We start from the raw sequence: 16,677 nt of genomic DNA, 5'->3' as shown, positions 1-16,677 counted from the left end.
TGTGCGAGCGGGAGAGGCGCGTGCCATTGACCTTGCGGCATCGCCAGGGCCGCGCACGCGCCGCCCGCCCCGCGAGTGCGCCCGCGACGCCCCATACACAACATTGCACTTTTACGTTTACATTTTATTGCATTGTTGCATTCATCGCAGTTGCTGTATTATCTCCCGTCGGTAATCTGAATACGTGACCAATATCACTGTTTCTAGGGTATGAAACGTGATGTTCTCTTCATAAACACTTATTGATTTTTGACGTGTTTATGAATTTAAATAAAAAATCTTATTCACATATTTTGACTTTAATTTTATTTCTTATTGTAAAATAATTTATACAACTTAGATATATTTTTGAGTTTAAAGAAACGAGAGTCTTATGAAAGCATCGCTTTCATTTCGTTGAGATTCAAACATTCCATTTAAAAGTGTAAATAGTAATTACGCTAAAGCAAAGGTATACTTGAAGTCGGGTAGCGCAGCGTTGATGGGATCGCGTCGAATCCCAAACATCGTCTGCCGGCGCACTCACAACACACGTCAAGCACTTAATTAGCGAAATTGCTCTTTGTTTACATACCCGTGTTGGAAACTTGCCTAAATCACCGGCCGGCAATCAGCACTATGACAGAATCAAGAGAGAAATGAAAATACACGGAGAAGGCGTGCGCTAAACGTTTAGAGCAACACTTCAGCGTTATCTTTACACTCGCTTTCAATCTCACGAGGTGCGATTGAATATTATAATTACCCATCCAACACTGAATCATCTCCGACTTTTATCTCGTTTCAGAGAGTTCGCTCTGAATTTAAACTTTTCAGCTTCAGCGGGTTTGTGCAGACTGTAATAAATTATCAGTCTGGTCTCTGATTCGCCAAGCGAAACGATCATCTTGAACGGTTCGAGTAGTCTGGTTAAATTCTAGCCACTTTTTTTGGACTTCAAATCAAAGAGAAATAAATTAAATGACATGAAGGGGGCGTTACAATGAAACATGCTGTGCGTATCACATCTAATTTATTCAATCGATACACACTGAGATCCAATCGGAATGTAAATCGATACAATCGATTCTCAAGGACTATATTGTTGCAGTACGATATTCACATGTATAAGCTCTTAAAATAGGGCATGATTCGCTTCTGACTTGCAACGCTAATCTTCTTCTACATGTATATGTAAAACAGCCAGTTGAATTATGCAGTTATTGCACACAGACATAGTATAGTTTCGGATTCAATAAGGCGTTTCATGCACATATTTTAATTAACATTTAAATTGAATTGTTTCCCGTGCAATGGACTGAGATCGCATTAAAACAAGTACCTACATTTATTTACGATGTATTTAAGACGTTGTTTCGTAATTCTGGACATGAAAAGTAATAGAATCCGCTACCAGTACATAAGTGGGAATTAAAGTGCAATTCTAAGATCTAAGACCACCTCGGCGGCAAGCCTATTACGGCGTAGCATTGTGTTATGTGAGACGGCGTCGCTTGCAGTATCTCGTTGCACCCGGCAAGGATGAAATACGCTCACTTTACTCACTTTGTTACCGCTCTCTTAGAATGCTGAATGTCCAAAAATGTGCTAACTTCACTTTAGAGCGCCTAATTTAGGAATAGAGGACGTCAACACAACAATATCGGTTATATACTCTTACACACTATTTCTAGTTTATACTTTTGAGCGTTTCAAACTCTAAAATACATATAACGTAGACCAAAACTTTCCTTGTTTACAGGTAGGTCCTTTGTGTGCAAAAAGGATCGTGTATGAGTTTAAAAACGCATTTTGTTGGTAACGGTCCGGATAAAGTTTCAAACAGATTGGGGATAGCGTGGTGGGCACTAAGTGGTTCATACGTTGACCACCGTCAGTTGCAACTTTGTGTACGCAATTTTACCGTCAACTGCAGTACTAACTAATGTACGGTTTTACAGTAATTTTCCTGTCCGCAAGCAACGGATTTTTTGTTGATCGAGTCCGTGAACTGGACATATGTCCCGCAGTATTACGGATTAACTTAAATACATACAACTGTTCTACTTAATTATACCATGTCGGCATGTCCCTTTGACATGCAGCTTTAATTAAAATTATACCACAAAATAAAACTCGCAACTAGAACATTCAAAAATACAACTTAATACCCTGTATTTAAAATTTATTTCATCTCAAATTATTATCAATTTTATTGAATTTACGATGTTTATTCTGTTAAAATACAATATTATGGCAGAAGTGGTAAACATAAGGGAAAATAATTAAAATTAATGAAATCAATTCAATTTAGGGCGCGCCGATCATTACTGGGAACAGAATAAAGGGGAAGAAACTTCGCTAAAGCAAAAATGGGAGCGATTCACGGTGAGGCTGCAACTGTTTTTCAAGTTCCATTGAAAAAATATTTTGCGGGATGAAACAATAGTACGCTGACTCGTCACATTCTCACTTTGAAAACAATCTTTCAACAAAATCTGACAAAAGTTTTCGATATCGCTGTAGAATATGTTAGCATTCAGTTATCGAGTTAGTTCGGTTTGGGTTAACCACAAATTTGTTAATTCTATCTTTTGATAGACACTCGAATTTATCTCGGTTTGCCTCAGTTATTATTCTAGTTTCGATTATTGTATTTTCGTCATTATTGCTTTAGTTTTGGTTTCCATTTCGTCCCTTACTAATTGTTTATTATATTATTTGTAGTATCCTTAAAAGGGTATCTACCCACTTACTTTAATTAAATAAAGTAAAACACACATTTCATTCATCTAAATAATTGATTAGATCAATTACAATTATACTTTTTAACATTATAAGTTCTAATAAAATGACGCACGCACGGGTATGTTACCTAATAGTCGACATGTTTTACAACAACGCGGTGTTATATCAGATTACATATGTACAGGTAATTAAACTATTGATCTGCAGACAGATTAATTGCACTAATATGCATATAAGTATAGCCTATAAAACTATTCTCTACACAATCATCAGCTACTTTTTCTCCGTGTAACAGACCATTTCCATAAATGGCTAATATATCATATGAGGTACAATTATGATCAGTTATGACTATGACTTGTTATTCAAACAGCTCAGGTGTGATAAAAAAGCTTCATTGCTTATTAATTTATTGATCTTTCATCGTCCACTGCAATTAGGCGCTTGCAGTGCACGTATTGCCCAGGCGCATGCGGCACAGTTATCTTTCGCATAAATTATTTATAACTTTACAGTTCCCCCTGTCCCCGTGCAAACACCCCTCCCCTCGCCCGCAGTATAAACCCAGTACTATAACATACGGGTACTATGAATTCGGATACAACTAATTACACTGATTGATTCGTCTATCACTATTGTCGTCATATCTTTCTTCCATTAACTTTTTTATGGTTCGATTATTACGGTTTATTACCGTCATTATGTGTTTGTACTGTAATGATTACCCTGATAAGTTAAACTTCGGGGAACAGGCGGGTGCTTTTTGTCAGTTAGTTTGGCTTTATTGGTGTAATTAATCAGTTTTTAAATAAGTGACATAGAGATAACATGCGCTCTATTTTGTTGTTTAGCCTTTGAATGACAATTCATTTTTACTTCTTGCCCTAAATAGATCCACTAAATACTCCACAGAATAAATATAGGTTGTTCCAGATTCAGCAGAAATTATGTGAATGTTTTAAGTAATCAACTTTTGTCTAACCTTGATGACACAAAAGTCGAGCTTCAAAACGTTTACTAAAGCGCGGCCAAATCTTCAGACTCATTTCAATAATCCGTTTATAAAGCGGCTAGACACAATCTATTACGGTTTCTGCCTCTGTAGGACTATTAGACAGATTATCACACAATTTAACAAACAGAACCATTAAGGCAGTCTAGTCGTAAAACGTCATTTGAGACAGACAAATGGTGTGGTGTGATGGACGCCGGGAGTTAGTTGACGGTGTGAGTAGTGTGACGCGAGGTGACGTGAGACGTCAAACGACTCCGGCGCGGGTGACACGAGGACGTGCGGGTGGCGCGTGCGCCGTATACAGCACGACAGTTCCGGTGTATCGCCTCTGGGGCCCGCAACCCGTTCCGAGAGACTGATGACCGCAAGATAACGGAACGCAATACCACTAGAGAGGCCCGCCCAACGCATGCACCCGCCACGCCACCGCCTTGGGAACCACGCCATTCATTTTAGCAATCTCACAGCACGTTACGTAAACGAAGGGCCGCCCGGCCGTTAAGTAAATGCCGTGTTGCTGAACCAACCTGTTTCCTACAAAATACTCGCCCGCATTCGTGTCATGGGAACGACAGACGGGTATCATAAAACCCATCCCAGTAATAACAGTTAAGAAATCTCTTGTGTTTCGTGAGCTTTAATAAGGAAGTAAGAAAAGTATTCGTTTGAGGCTTTTGGTTGTTTCAAAACGTTTATTTAAATTTAAATCCTCCGTAAAATTAGAATGCGACGGTAAAGTCTTAGCAGGTGCACAAAATTCGCAAATCCAAAGTCGATGAGCTGAAAAAAAGATGAAAACAAACAATAGCAGGAGGCGGGTCGAAGGCTATTCAGAAAAAAGAATAAGCAACGAGTCTCAGCTCCGTGCCTACGACAAGACACCTGCGCGCCAGACGAACAAAAAATTCGCGCAAAGCAATCACACGACGTCGCTCGTGTGCCCCGGCCCCCGGCCCACTCCGAATCGAACAGGAAAAGAATTGCACACTTTCGTTGCACTTATAATGTTCGTTCGCAGATATTTTACCTGCAAAGCGGCAATATTTCTCATTCATACTTTTAGAAACGAATTTCAATAGGCTATTTTTCTTTTAAAATATTTTATGGTCGGAAAAGGATTTAATGCTATTTCGAGATTTGTATTTAAGTTTAGTTCATTTTCATACAAAACGAATAGATTGGTTTTTAAATAGAAAAGAGCTTGGACAATACTAGAAGGAATTAAACTGTGTGTACACACATTGTGTGCTTTTTGCTACGTGCGGCGGTACCGGTCTAGTCGAGACAGCGTGCGTATCAAAAGTAAATTATAATCATTCGTTGTGTAAATACAATCTCAAAGAGCTTGAGGTTGTCGAACCCGATGATAAATAAAACGTAGCACAGTCATTTATATTGCATTGACACGTTATCTAAATCATCTTGATAGGACAATATCTACACAGTCGGCCGTGCAGCGCTACAGCTGTGTCACAATTTAGTATTTAATAACGTCTAACGTCTGCTTGAAACAAGGAATAGTGACTATAGTTCGTAATGAGGTGATGTATAAGAAGCAGAATCCCCCGGCCGGTGGTCGAGCGAGACGGTAATTTTTCGCAGCCGGATACCGTGTTACTTTCAACTATAAGGAATGCGGCCACTGACCAGCTTCTCAAGCGGCCGCCGCCGCACCCGTCTGCTCCTCCGTGTGTCTGGTGAGTGGACTGGTGGCCCCGCCGTGCATGCCCGACACATGCTCGTGTTTACATACACTTCTATTATTCAAATAAAGAACTTGTTTGTTGTAATAATGACAGCTAATAAAACATGTTCTCTCTACAAACTCATTTGTAAGAGAAAAGGTTTGCTCTGTTAGTGATACCTCAACGTATATGTATATTGAAAGCTCTGCTTGTAAAATATCTACCTACTCACTATAAATATGTAGATCCTCAGTTTACTTTTGAGATCCCATAAATTCATTTGTCATTTAATCATTAATTTCTCTAGAGAGAGTCCACCATGTTTAATCTTATCACATTTACAACAAGCAAGCCGTGGACAACAGACGGCTCGATATCCTACGTGTAAACAGTTATCTCTCGTCGATAAATCATGTCATTGTTTTGTAAAAGACATCTGACAGACACGTATTTATTTCCTTTCACACTAAATTACTGTAAATCAATGTTAGGCTAGCGGCTTTGTGCGGTTTATTACGTAAAATGTTGTACACTTTCTTCCTAGTAGTATATTACAATGAGGCGATTATGTGAACGAATGTGGAATGTAATAATTTATCTGCACGCTCCTTCCTTATTGGTGGCAATCGAAGCTTCATGTCGAGTCAAATATCACGAATCGCAACACCGCCGCCCGTTGGCCCTCACTAGCGCGATGGCGCACCACTACTCCGTTTAACAACAACAATTGAGCCGTACAACTCGCGTACGGACTGCGCGAGTGTACGACACACAGCTGATACATTGTGTATTTTCTCTCATCCGTTCATGAACAGAGAAACTAACAAAATAAATTAAACAGTACGCCGTATAGTTTCTAAATGCCAAGTATTTATGAATCACGTAGAGATAGGTGTGTGTACAATAAGTTTACACGCCGCCGTCTGGCCTCGGGCCGCTGCAGGCTGCTCCATGACGTCATGGTGATAGATTGGGTCAACAATCAACACCATCTCGGCGATGATAGCATACACCAGAGATTACTATACTCTCTGCGATATTTAGATCGTCCTTTCAGTTTTTATGTCCATCAGTTCGGACAAGGACGTCACGCTTATCTCGTCGTCCACCAGCCGCGCACATATGATGCTTGCTTCGCAAACATAATAACATTGAGTGCTGATAATATACTTACCTAAGTCTTTGTGCAAACTGAGTCGTACCGCGTATGAGAACAGCGGCCATACATCATGTACGGCAACGAAAGCGTAACAAATTGTGTATTACAGTAGCGATGCAATAGAGAAAAATGATTAAATACATTACGAACAGTTTCTGTCGGAGGCCACGCCTAACAAACCATGTAAATGTCGTCCTACAGACAAGAGAGATTTACATACCAACCGTTTGTATTTGCGAATGGCGTCTAGCACCGAGAGCTTGTCGAAATTCGCAATGCTAATAATACAATGGCCAGACGCACCTCGTGTAGCAGCGCATCTGTCGAATTCAATCGAACACATCAAATAAGCAACCTTATACTACAAACGACAAGTCGCTGTTTACCTTGAATGCTAGAGATCAATAACGAAACGAAGAACTAGACACATAATTTAGTGTTCTCCTTAGACTGAGTGAGCTATCGCAAGGCATTTTCGCTTTATTTATGAATCATTTTAAACGCTACAATCGCGTGACGGCTACGATGCAAGGAGCTCTTTGTAGGCTACGCCGCCGTCGTATTCACGGATAACTTTCGACAGTCATTGAATGGAGGGTTCGATGACCCGACACCAAAGCGTTGTTCGAATTTGCATGTGTCAATGACACGATCTGCACCGCGGCGGCGCGCACCGCTGCGGCCTATACTTTTCCTTTCAGTCGTCGTTCACCGAGAAACACTTCGGGCTGACCTCGTGACACAGCTGCATCACCGCTCTGGCACTGATTCTTTTTTAATACCACTGTATGAGATTTAGATAACGAGCGATGCAACAATACAATTATGTGCACTGAATGAAACGTGTATACAACTTATGTAATCGGAAGTCAGCTTTTATTTTTGCATAGCTCATACAGGTGTTCCCATTGACGTGCAAGCACAGCTTAAAATCTTGTTATGACGGAGCCGAGCCCGCTCAACAGGTGGCCGCTATAAACGTAACCCACTTTTCCACCGTTGGAATACATTCGTACAATAGTTAAGTTGCCGGCAAGTCGAAAGATAATGTTGGAGGAAAATTAATATCTAGCAAAGAGTTTAGCAAGAATCTTCCGGCCATCAAACACGTCGAGTCGGAACGTGCGAAATCCAATAAAGAAGTTGCGGCACCTGTGCCTTATTACATTCTTTTGGTGATGCTCACCGGTCGGTGCTCCACTGAAATTCGCCCAACTTTCCATGCCAGGAGATTGCTTGTTGTACAACTTTTACTTTGAAAATTCGTTCCATTAGTATCAGCGGTGGAACGAAAGTTTTATCAACGAAATGTTTTCATAATTCAGTATTAAATTCCGCTCCGTTCCGTATTCGACTGTCGCGATTGAAGAGGGTATACCGCTTTCGTTCACGTCACATTTTATTCAAATGCAAAATTATAATTATTAACATTGTTCAACACTGAATTGCATTTATCGTAATAAATAGTTTATTGTTATATAAATAATAAATAGACACATTTCGACATGTATGAAACAATGGCACTCCCTTGTGGGCGTCGCGATCTTAATTGCAAATGTGATATTAGCATATGCGCTTTGTGAGTTCTTGAATGGCGCGGGCCCAAGGCAATGTGTGATGTCCTTTAGAGCAATAGATGGATGTCACCACGACCACAACCTGGATACTAAATTAACTGTCATACTTTCATGAATCTCAGTTCAACTAGGATGCCTGCATTGTATTACAATGTTCGCGCCACCTACTCAGCTGTGCATTAAAAGTTATTGGACGCGGTGCATAATGTGAGCAGTCGCACTGGCACAAGTTGAATTAAATGCTTACAATATATTCACAGTTACACGGTGAAATGAAGCCAGTTTAACATTTTATAAAGTCCAAAACGTTGTTCCGACTAATGTAAGCGCTACATAACTGTGCTCACTGCAGCGTATTTAGCTACTAATTAATAAATAGAACACTCTAAACATAGTTTTCCGAATGGCAGCGCCGAGGAAATTATAATTAGTAACTGTGTGTGAAACATAATTGGTTTGCACCCATTACATAGCCGATGTACGTATGTATATTACGTTTGTTTGTATGCAGGCTTAAGTGACTCACGAAGGTGAAATAGAAGTGCGTACTGATAGCAAGGATGATGAAATTATTGTTCATTTAGAATAACGAGAATGAATCAGAATATACAGTACAAGAATATTAATCTTCACAATAATTTCCATTCACTAATTTCAGAGCTAATATTAGTCAAGGACATTGGATTGGAGCCGATGATATTTTGCCCCAATAATTCAAACCTAAGTTTCATTTCCAATCCAATAGCATCAATATGTTTATTCAAACGACAGAACCATTTAACTACAGCAGATACTAACAGTTTTAATTACTTAACTAATTCAACGTTTTATTACCTAACGGGTTTATTATCAGCTATCCGGTATTATTTGTGTAATTTACCGTCAAGTTTAGCTTGTACAGTTTCTTATCGCATTCGAAATTCATTAGTAATTCTAATTTTATTAAATTATATTTACCTTGCCGGTCGTGAACTTGTGTTCGAAATGACTACAACGTGATTGGTTATCAAGGGTCAATTAAAAATACATTTAAGTATAAATTGTTTTCCGATTATAACTATTTACTTATCTTCGGAGACTCATAAACAGTATCTATAAGTTTCATAACAATTAGAAATAAACTCCGTTCGTGTCTATAGTTTCCGTGATATCGCTACTAAAATTACTCTGTGCTCACTTCGAATGTTTACTCCGAAGATCAGTTTATCGTTAGAGTTTAATTAAGACACGTAATGGTATAAAGTAGAGATAATACAGAGTAAAGTGTACCAAGTTTCCAAGTTATTAAAATGAAGTTATCACTCGCGTCGTATACCACTATCACTGTATATTTCACTTTGTAATTAAATGGGTGACTTTCTTTATTTATTACTTTGAATTAGTGTCGGGTTGCTATGCTATGTTATTTATAACTTGCCACCATGTTCAGCTAATTACTACTCTAATTGTAACGTGGTGACAAATTACTCGGCTCTACGATACTTGATACTTGCGGGGTGCATGTTGCGTGCACTAGGTTTGAGGCCCCGTTTAAAATGTGTCAAGTTTAAGCACTTGTTCTCACCAGTAATGCGATGCAAAGAGCACATGTGGCCAGTTTGTATGTAAAGCTGACTGTATAGGCTTCATAGGTATGCATTACGTGAAATATCTACGGACACAGACACATAAATAATTCAGTTATTAGTTACTTTAGTGGACGTCTGAAGAATACGCGTTGAATTTTAATTCGACTTCCTTCTTCCGCTAGTTCATAGACCTTAGCAACAATTTCAAAATTATATGCTAATAGGATATTTTGAAGTAACATTCAAACTTCTAAGTAAGATTACTGTTAGGTACTGTATTGTACCGGTAATGTATTGTTATAAAATATGTACGGACAAAGTTCAAATTTACACAAACACCATCTTGATAGATTACTGTAAATTAAATTAAGGAATTAAGGGCCGAAGTACACAGACGATGGCTCAAGGTGAAATTGTTTTGTATTTTTGGATTCCATACATATTTTTCCTTAATTCCTTCTTCAAAACGTTTTATCTCTAAACAGATATCGTAATTTTTGGCTAATTGCTACCGATTTGTAGAAACACCTATTTGTTTCCTTACTTTTTTGTTGTGTTTCTGTGCGTTGCGTGTAACATTCAATTATTAAATTAAGTTTTGATTAATCATACATAATTACTAACAAATTAACTAAAAATTACGGTTTACTCACGCAAATTAATAGAGAAAACAGTAGGCTCTGCGAATTCGCCGCGTCTGCGTACACTGCTCATGATAAAGAGTCTTTCGAAACTAGTAGAGCTTTACTCCATTAATTTATGTGAGTAAACCGTGATTTTTAAATGATTTTTAAATAGAATAGAATTAAATAGTTATTACAATAATAACCAGTTATTGCTTTTTACTAATCCGCAACTTTATTTTCATCTCTTACTTGCAGGTACGTAACAATTCGCTATGCCAGACGCAAAGGAGTTACGTATACAGTAACAGCTTCGTATACCGGGTAAGTATCAACATTCATTACTATGACGTCACGCAAACACGTATTGACGTTACCAAACGTCAATACGTGCTTCAGCGTGACGTGTTGATGTTGTACTTAGATTTAATCGAGCCGACGATCATACTTTCCTTGGTGCATTACTAACAAAATACACAATTCATAAAACTAAGGACATTTACAGAAACACTGAAAATCCAGGAATCTGTGGTCTGCGGTTCAGAAAAAATACTGTGATCAATAATTGCCTCATTGATCTTGTGGTTACCAAAAGAGTTTCACTCTAAGGTAAGACAATTACCTAATATGGCTAACTGGCTTTATTGCTGAAACAAAATAGTTTTAGCCTGAATAGTTTGGCACCCAAAAACGCAACGTTCAGCTTGATCACATAAAAATCGTGCGCCGCAATTACCATAAGTTTCTCCATGCCTTATAGATCACCAACATATGGGCTATATATTTCGGAGGCGGTCAAAACCCCTATCCCAGAGTAAATCGCAAAAAGTATTTTACGGCGTGCGAATTGAAACGTGTCGGGTGCAAAATGAGTTGATAGTGCGGACCTCAGGTAATTCTCCGGTGTAACAAACGATTTGGAATGTGTGTAGCGATTTGTCAAGCGGCTAGTATTGGGAGCCGAGTGTTTGCGACAACTGTCCCTCGAAGGCTTCGCGATCTCTTTACGACGTCGTATATCGTACGGTCGGTAATTGAAGGCAACAGTGCGTGGCGTGTTTGTTTCTTCTGACCATCCCGCTCGTTACGATCCAACTGTAAATTTCAACGAATGACGTGCTAATGTAATTTTTATATTGACTTCGTACGGAACTGAACGTGTAATGATTCGAGGGGATTGTTCGTTATCTCAGCTCCAGACGTGTAGAACATGTGTGTTCATTACACGTTAATCTCGTGATGCATATTAATGCATGAATCGGTTCGTTTTTGCTGAAATCACTGATCGTAGACTCTTTGGAAAGATCTTCAGGTTGTCAGCAATAACATGTTTAACTGATTTTATGTCGGGCATGCTTAAACGATGTAGTCAAACAACTTCTTCAACTATTCCAATTTATTCATTCGCTATAAAGCGCATTAAAGTAAGATCTAAAACAAAATCTGTGATAAAATCTGAACAAGTCCTGTAACTGAAGTTGCTCACTCGTAGTTCCAGCTCCCTAAGTAAACTCGCAAAAATGTAAGACAAAAACAACGTGATCTAGCAATATTGCAACATTTTACGAGGGCATTGTGAACACACATAAAATTTATAGGCGTTAACGTCTCTAGGCTGGCAATAAACAGTTAGTCCGCTGAGTAAGCCGCAGCGCCACGGGACGTTTTAATATTTTCTTGTGTCGACGCCGGCGGCCGAGTTCGGGAGAGCACCGCGCGCCGCGGACGCATCACTCCGCAATTAAGGGCCAGACAAAACGTCGTCGACGCGGAGCGAGCGCTTCATCAAATATTAAACCCGGCCTGTACCCGTACGCGAACAAATCCTACAGCGCATTTAATATTTTACTTAAAACGGTCTGCGGTTTCCGCTAGTGGAATTTTCTTGCGGCTTTGCACGGCGATTTAAGTTTTGTTTTAGTGGCCACGAGGGCGCGCTGCGTACCCGCGCCTAAATACTTGATGCGATGCTGTTATTATTACCTCCTTCACAGTTCCGCGGTCCCGTCAGAAACCACTAAACATCTCCGTCGCTAACAGAGGCTCCAGAACAATATGCGACGTCGTTAATCCTTTAGTGAAATATGTGACTTAATATTTACCTTTTACGACTTAAATTAATTTTGGCTGGCTCACGAAAAAGCCATTCTGAACACTATAGCATATACAAAGCGAAGTGAAACAGTCGCTAATGTGTCCACCGAAAACAAATCGTTGAATCGTGCTCGGAGCTCCTGGCTGAATAACGGAAGCTAAATGGGGGGAAATATCAGCATTAATCGGATGCGGTATTAACTCTCCAACTCTCAGTACCTAATGAATATTCAGACAAACTGACACCGCTTGTCTTGAATTTGTAAGAAATAATCCGGCCGTCTGACTCTTATAAATCTTTCAGTATCTATCGAGTGTTGAACATTCAAAAAAAGGTTCGCTCGACTATTGTTTACGCTTTAGAGAGACTCCAGTATAAACATAGATAAACGTTACTAGATGATATCAATCGATAGAGAGATTTGTTCGAGTGTTTGCCATGAACTACGCACGACACATCCAGCTAGCGAGCGCACTTTTTGCTTCACTCCACGACCCAAATGCGAGCCACGAAAAAAGAAAATTACTTTCATTAGGCGTTCTATTGCGCGAAAGATAAATGCTTTCAGTGCTTTGTTTCTTATCCCTTTTATATTGTTATGTATGTAGCTTTTTAAATTAATGTACAGGAATCTCTTTGTTGTATTAAATCACTCTTAGTCACCACTGTTTTAAAAACGGTAAAGGATTACTCCTTTACCGGACAAACTTGACTTATTTCTATGTATATTATGACGACATTGAGTCACAACTGCGTATTACTAATACTGCATCTTGTGTGTGTTTCCTTAAACACCGAGTATTTGTCCAAAAATATATGTAGAAAGTTTCAACAATACTCCGAAAAGCCTTGAGAGAGCTAGTCGCTTAAAATTGTTATTTTTGTACGGTAATACATCGTCGTAGCGCACGCAATTAAGCAAACAAGGAGATTTCATTAAAAATAAAAGAAGCTCGCGTCCCCGGTGAACAAGGTACATTGTATTATTTAGTATAGAGATTATTCTTCTCTGTGAATAATGCATGCTGTACGCCCCACAGACATAAAGCGCTTTATAAACTCGGATGTAATACTCCTTGTTTTATTTATACTTTCGTAATTCGTTGGAAATCATTGTGTCGCGAGTATCACTGCTCCCGAGCTTACGACCATACCTTTTAAGGAAAGAATAAAATATTACCCTCTGTCAATTTTACTTACATGCTTTTTCAGAGTTAAGAAGAATTTTCGTCCAAAAAATGTTAAGTTCGCAAAATTGTGTATACACCCGGCTGTAAGCGACAGAAGCGGGGAGAGAGATTCATGTTTTCCTTTAACACCGGCGGTGTTTGGAATTCCTGCGTCAATTAAATGCTTGTTTGTAAACACGACAGACACCGAGAACAGTGAACGCGATCATTTTCACGGAACGCGCCTTTCCGCGACCCCCTGCGCCACCGTGCCAGCGTGAGCCTTACAGCGCGCCTACTTTAAAAACACGCCACTCCTTTGAACACGGGATGCCTATAATGGGTACGACCCTCCCAGGTCAATTGAGCGCTTTACAAAGACGCAAAGGAAGGCTAATTAGTTGCACATTTTGTGAGTCTTTTACACTCCACCCAGTACGAGGGTTACACGGTTACACACGTGTAACAAATAAAGAACATTACGTAGCAAAACAAAATAGGACTTAAGACGTGCTACATAGACGAGTTACATTGTCGAGCCATTGTCAAGTGGAGACAGTCGAAACTGAATACAAACATAGCGAATGAAAATATCGTACGTCAGCGTAACAGGCGATAAAAGATTGCGTGTTTGTAGTTTTGTTTCAATTCGATTCACCGAAAACTGTATTGTTGTGGTGGACAAAGGGCGGCGGATGCGAAGCGGGGCTATCGCCGATTGGAGCGGGGAAAGCCGTCTTCCGGCACGGGAGCGCGGCCGCCCGGCAGCCGGCAGCCGGCAGGCCGGCAGCCCGGCCGGCGGATACTCACGCCGCTGATTACCCAGAGATGCTTAAGTAATTCCGTGTCCGTCCCTCGTTAATTGCGGGAAATAAGTTAATTAATTGTTTTCCTTTTCTCTCAGATTTGTGCCATTTAGACGCGGCGTTTACTCAATTGATGGAGCCGATTTAAAAGGTTCCGTTTTCTTACTGATACTGATAGCGAGTGCTATTTACGTTTTGTCTTTCAGACCATTTCACGGACGGTTTCAGAATTGTACCTGCTATTAATATCGTTTAAGATTTTCACTTTACTAACGAAATACAAGCTATAAGTTCAAAATAAATATGTCTCATAAGTTTGTAATTATCGTTTCACGCTTCATTTCAATCCTGTCGCTACAGGTCATTAATTTCGGATGAGTTGTTCATGTGTAAAGGTACATATTACTACGCGAATAAAAATTACTTACCCAGCCACGTATTAACGACAGCACAATTTCAAGCAAATAATTTATACTTGAAGTTTATTGGATTGTGCTTAAAATTTAATAAACATTTTACGACGTCATAATTTATTTAAAATGGCAAATAAACGTTCCAGTATAAGTCACCAAAGGCTGTAAATAATTTTTCTTTGCTTTTATTAACATGCTATGAGCCTACGGCAATGATTACTAAAGTTATTATTTATTTATTCAGCTGATTAGGTTACGCTTCTTAATATTAAAACAAAACATAATAAGAATAATTTACTTAAAACGAACAATTTACCTCAAAATCATTCGAAAAACTTAAAATCTTACTTTTACATCATAACAAAACCCTACACTAACACCAAAGCTAACAATAAAAATAAACTCACGTACCTACATTAAATTTAAATTCGCTGAAAACAGATCCGTGAAAGTCACATCATTAAAATTAAAATTAAAAAATATTTTGCCGAGTGCATCTTGCTTTTGTGTCGTATTTATAGTCGCGACCGTCGACCGTCGACCGTGCTACCGCCGCCGTATCGCGCTGCCACCGCTACCGCCACCGTCGTGCCACCGACCGCCCGCCCAAACTCACCCGCACTTTGTCTGAGCAATTTGCTCCACGTATTCTGCACCTCCAAACAAAACAGCTTGAGCCCTTTGTAAAGTGTATGTTTAGAAATTAGAATACGTTTTCGGTAGTCACTTTGATGGGGTCGCAATTGTGTATTGTGTATAAGAAACATGTAGTCATATGCTTTTGAATTTATGTTGAGAAAGCAGCCATTTTTAGTTTGAAGAATGGGGTCATTAAATTATTGATCTCACAAAATTATGGTTTATCGTTAGGTGAACATTGCTCAACAGAACAACATCTAGCTTCTCTGAAGGGCAGACTGTCAAACTATTTATTTGTTGACATTTCAAAAGCAGCTATTTATGGTTTTATAAGAATAAATGAATTGACTTCGACTTTGACTAAAACTATTATAGGTTTTCGAAGTCAACATTCTGATTTCAGACTCTTACTTAGGAAAAATTGTGATGGATAGAAGTCAAGAGCTCAGATAACATTTCTACTGCATTCCGTACATAAACAACTAAGTATCTATGTATTACCTTCAATGTAAATGCATTTAATGTTGGCATTCTTTATGTATGTATGTATGTATTTACATAAGTAAACGCAAACGGAATTAATTCCGTTTCACGTGAAAGTTTTTAAGTTACAGAATGTAAAGTCTAGATACTGACATGAAAAAAAAAACATATCTAGTGTCAAATAGTCAGGGCCTACCTTCCATGAGTAATAAATCATAAAATCTTTACCGGATTATTCGTTCCGTTATCGAGCCAGCCATTTTAACTTTCAAGTTTAATTAACCTAAATATTAATATTCGTAATCGCATGCCGCAAATCTTCCAACTGAATATCTATGGTAATGGCATCTATAATAATTCGGTGCCAACAAAATGTCCCTACATTTCACGGTGAGGTTACTGTGGGAAATGGGGAATTCACAAAATTTACTTCAACAATTTCGATTCGTAAAATAAGTAGATTAGCAAACTATGCACGTGTGTACTGATTACTGCACGGTGTATCATATTCAGTGGGCGGCTCTAGATTACAACAATCACTGGATGAGTGTTCCACAAAACCTAATATTTATTTAATGACACAGATATCAAACTTGCTAATGACGTCCGATAAGCCTGCGCTAACGATCATTATCAGAACGAAGTTGTCAACAAGGTACATCACTACTTGTCTCCTGCCAGCTTACTACACAACGCTAAAATGGAGGACATTATTCGC

At 39.0% G+C, this 16,677-nt stretch overlaps 1 protein-coding gene across 16 annotated transcripts in view; it reads left to right on the top strand.

The window, feature by feature from the left end:
- The window catches only part of LOC118269164 (protein alan shepard), a 116,925-nt gene that overhangs the window by 68,401 nt on the left and 31,847 nt on the right, over positions 1 to 16,677 (top strand). For 7 of the 16 annotated variants that reach the window (XM_035584122.2, XM_035584121.2, XM_050702995.1 and 4 more), the window contains exon 2: positions 10,613 to 10,678. The exons of the other annotated variants lie outside the window; for them this stretch is intronic. In XM_035584122.2, coding sequence (XP_035440015.1) covers positions 10,613 to 10,678 — 66 coding nt within the window. The remainder of the gene's footprint in view (positions 1 to 10,612; positions 10,679 to 16,677) is intronic. 16 annotated transcript variants of the gene reach the window in all.

Source organism: Spodoptera frugiperda, chromosome 2, assembly GCF_023101765.2.
Source record: "Spodoptera frugiperda isolate SF20-4 chromosome 2, AGI-APGP_CSIRO_Sfru_2.0, whole genome shotgun sequence".
Lineage (NCBI taxonomy): Eukaryota > Metazoa > Arthropoda > Insecta > Lepidoptera > Noctuidae > Spodoptera > Spodoptera frugiperda.
This window is presented reverse-complemented; position numbering and strand designations above follow the sequence as displayed.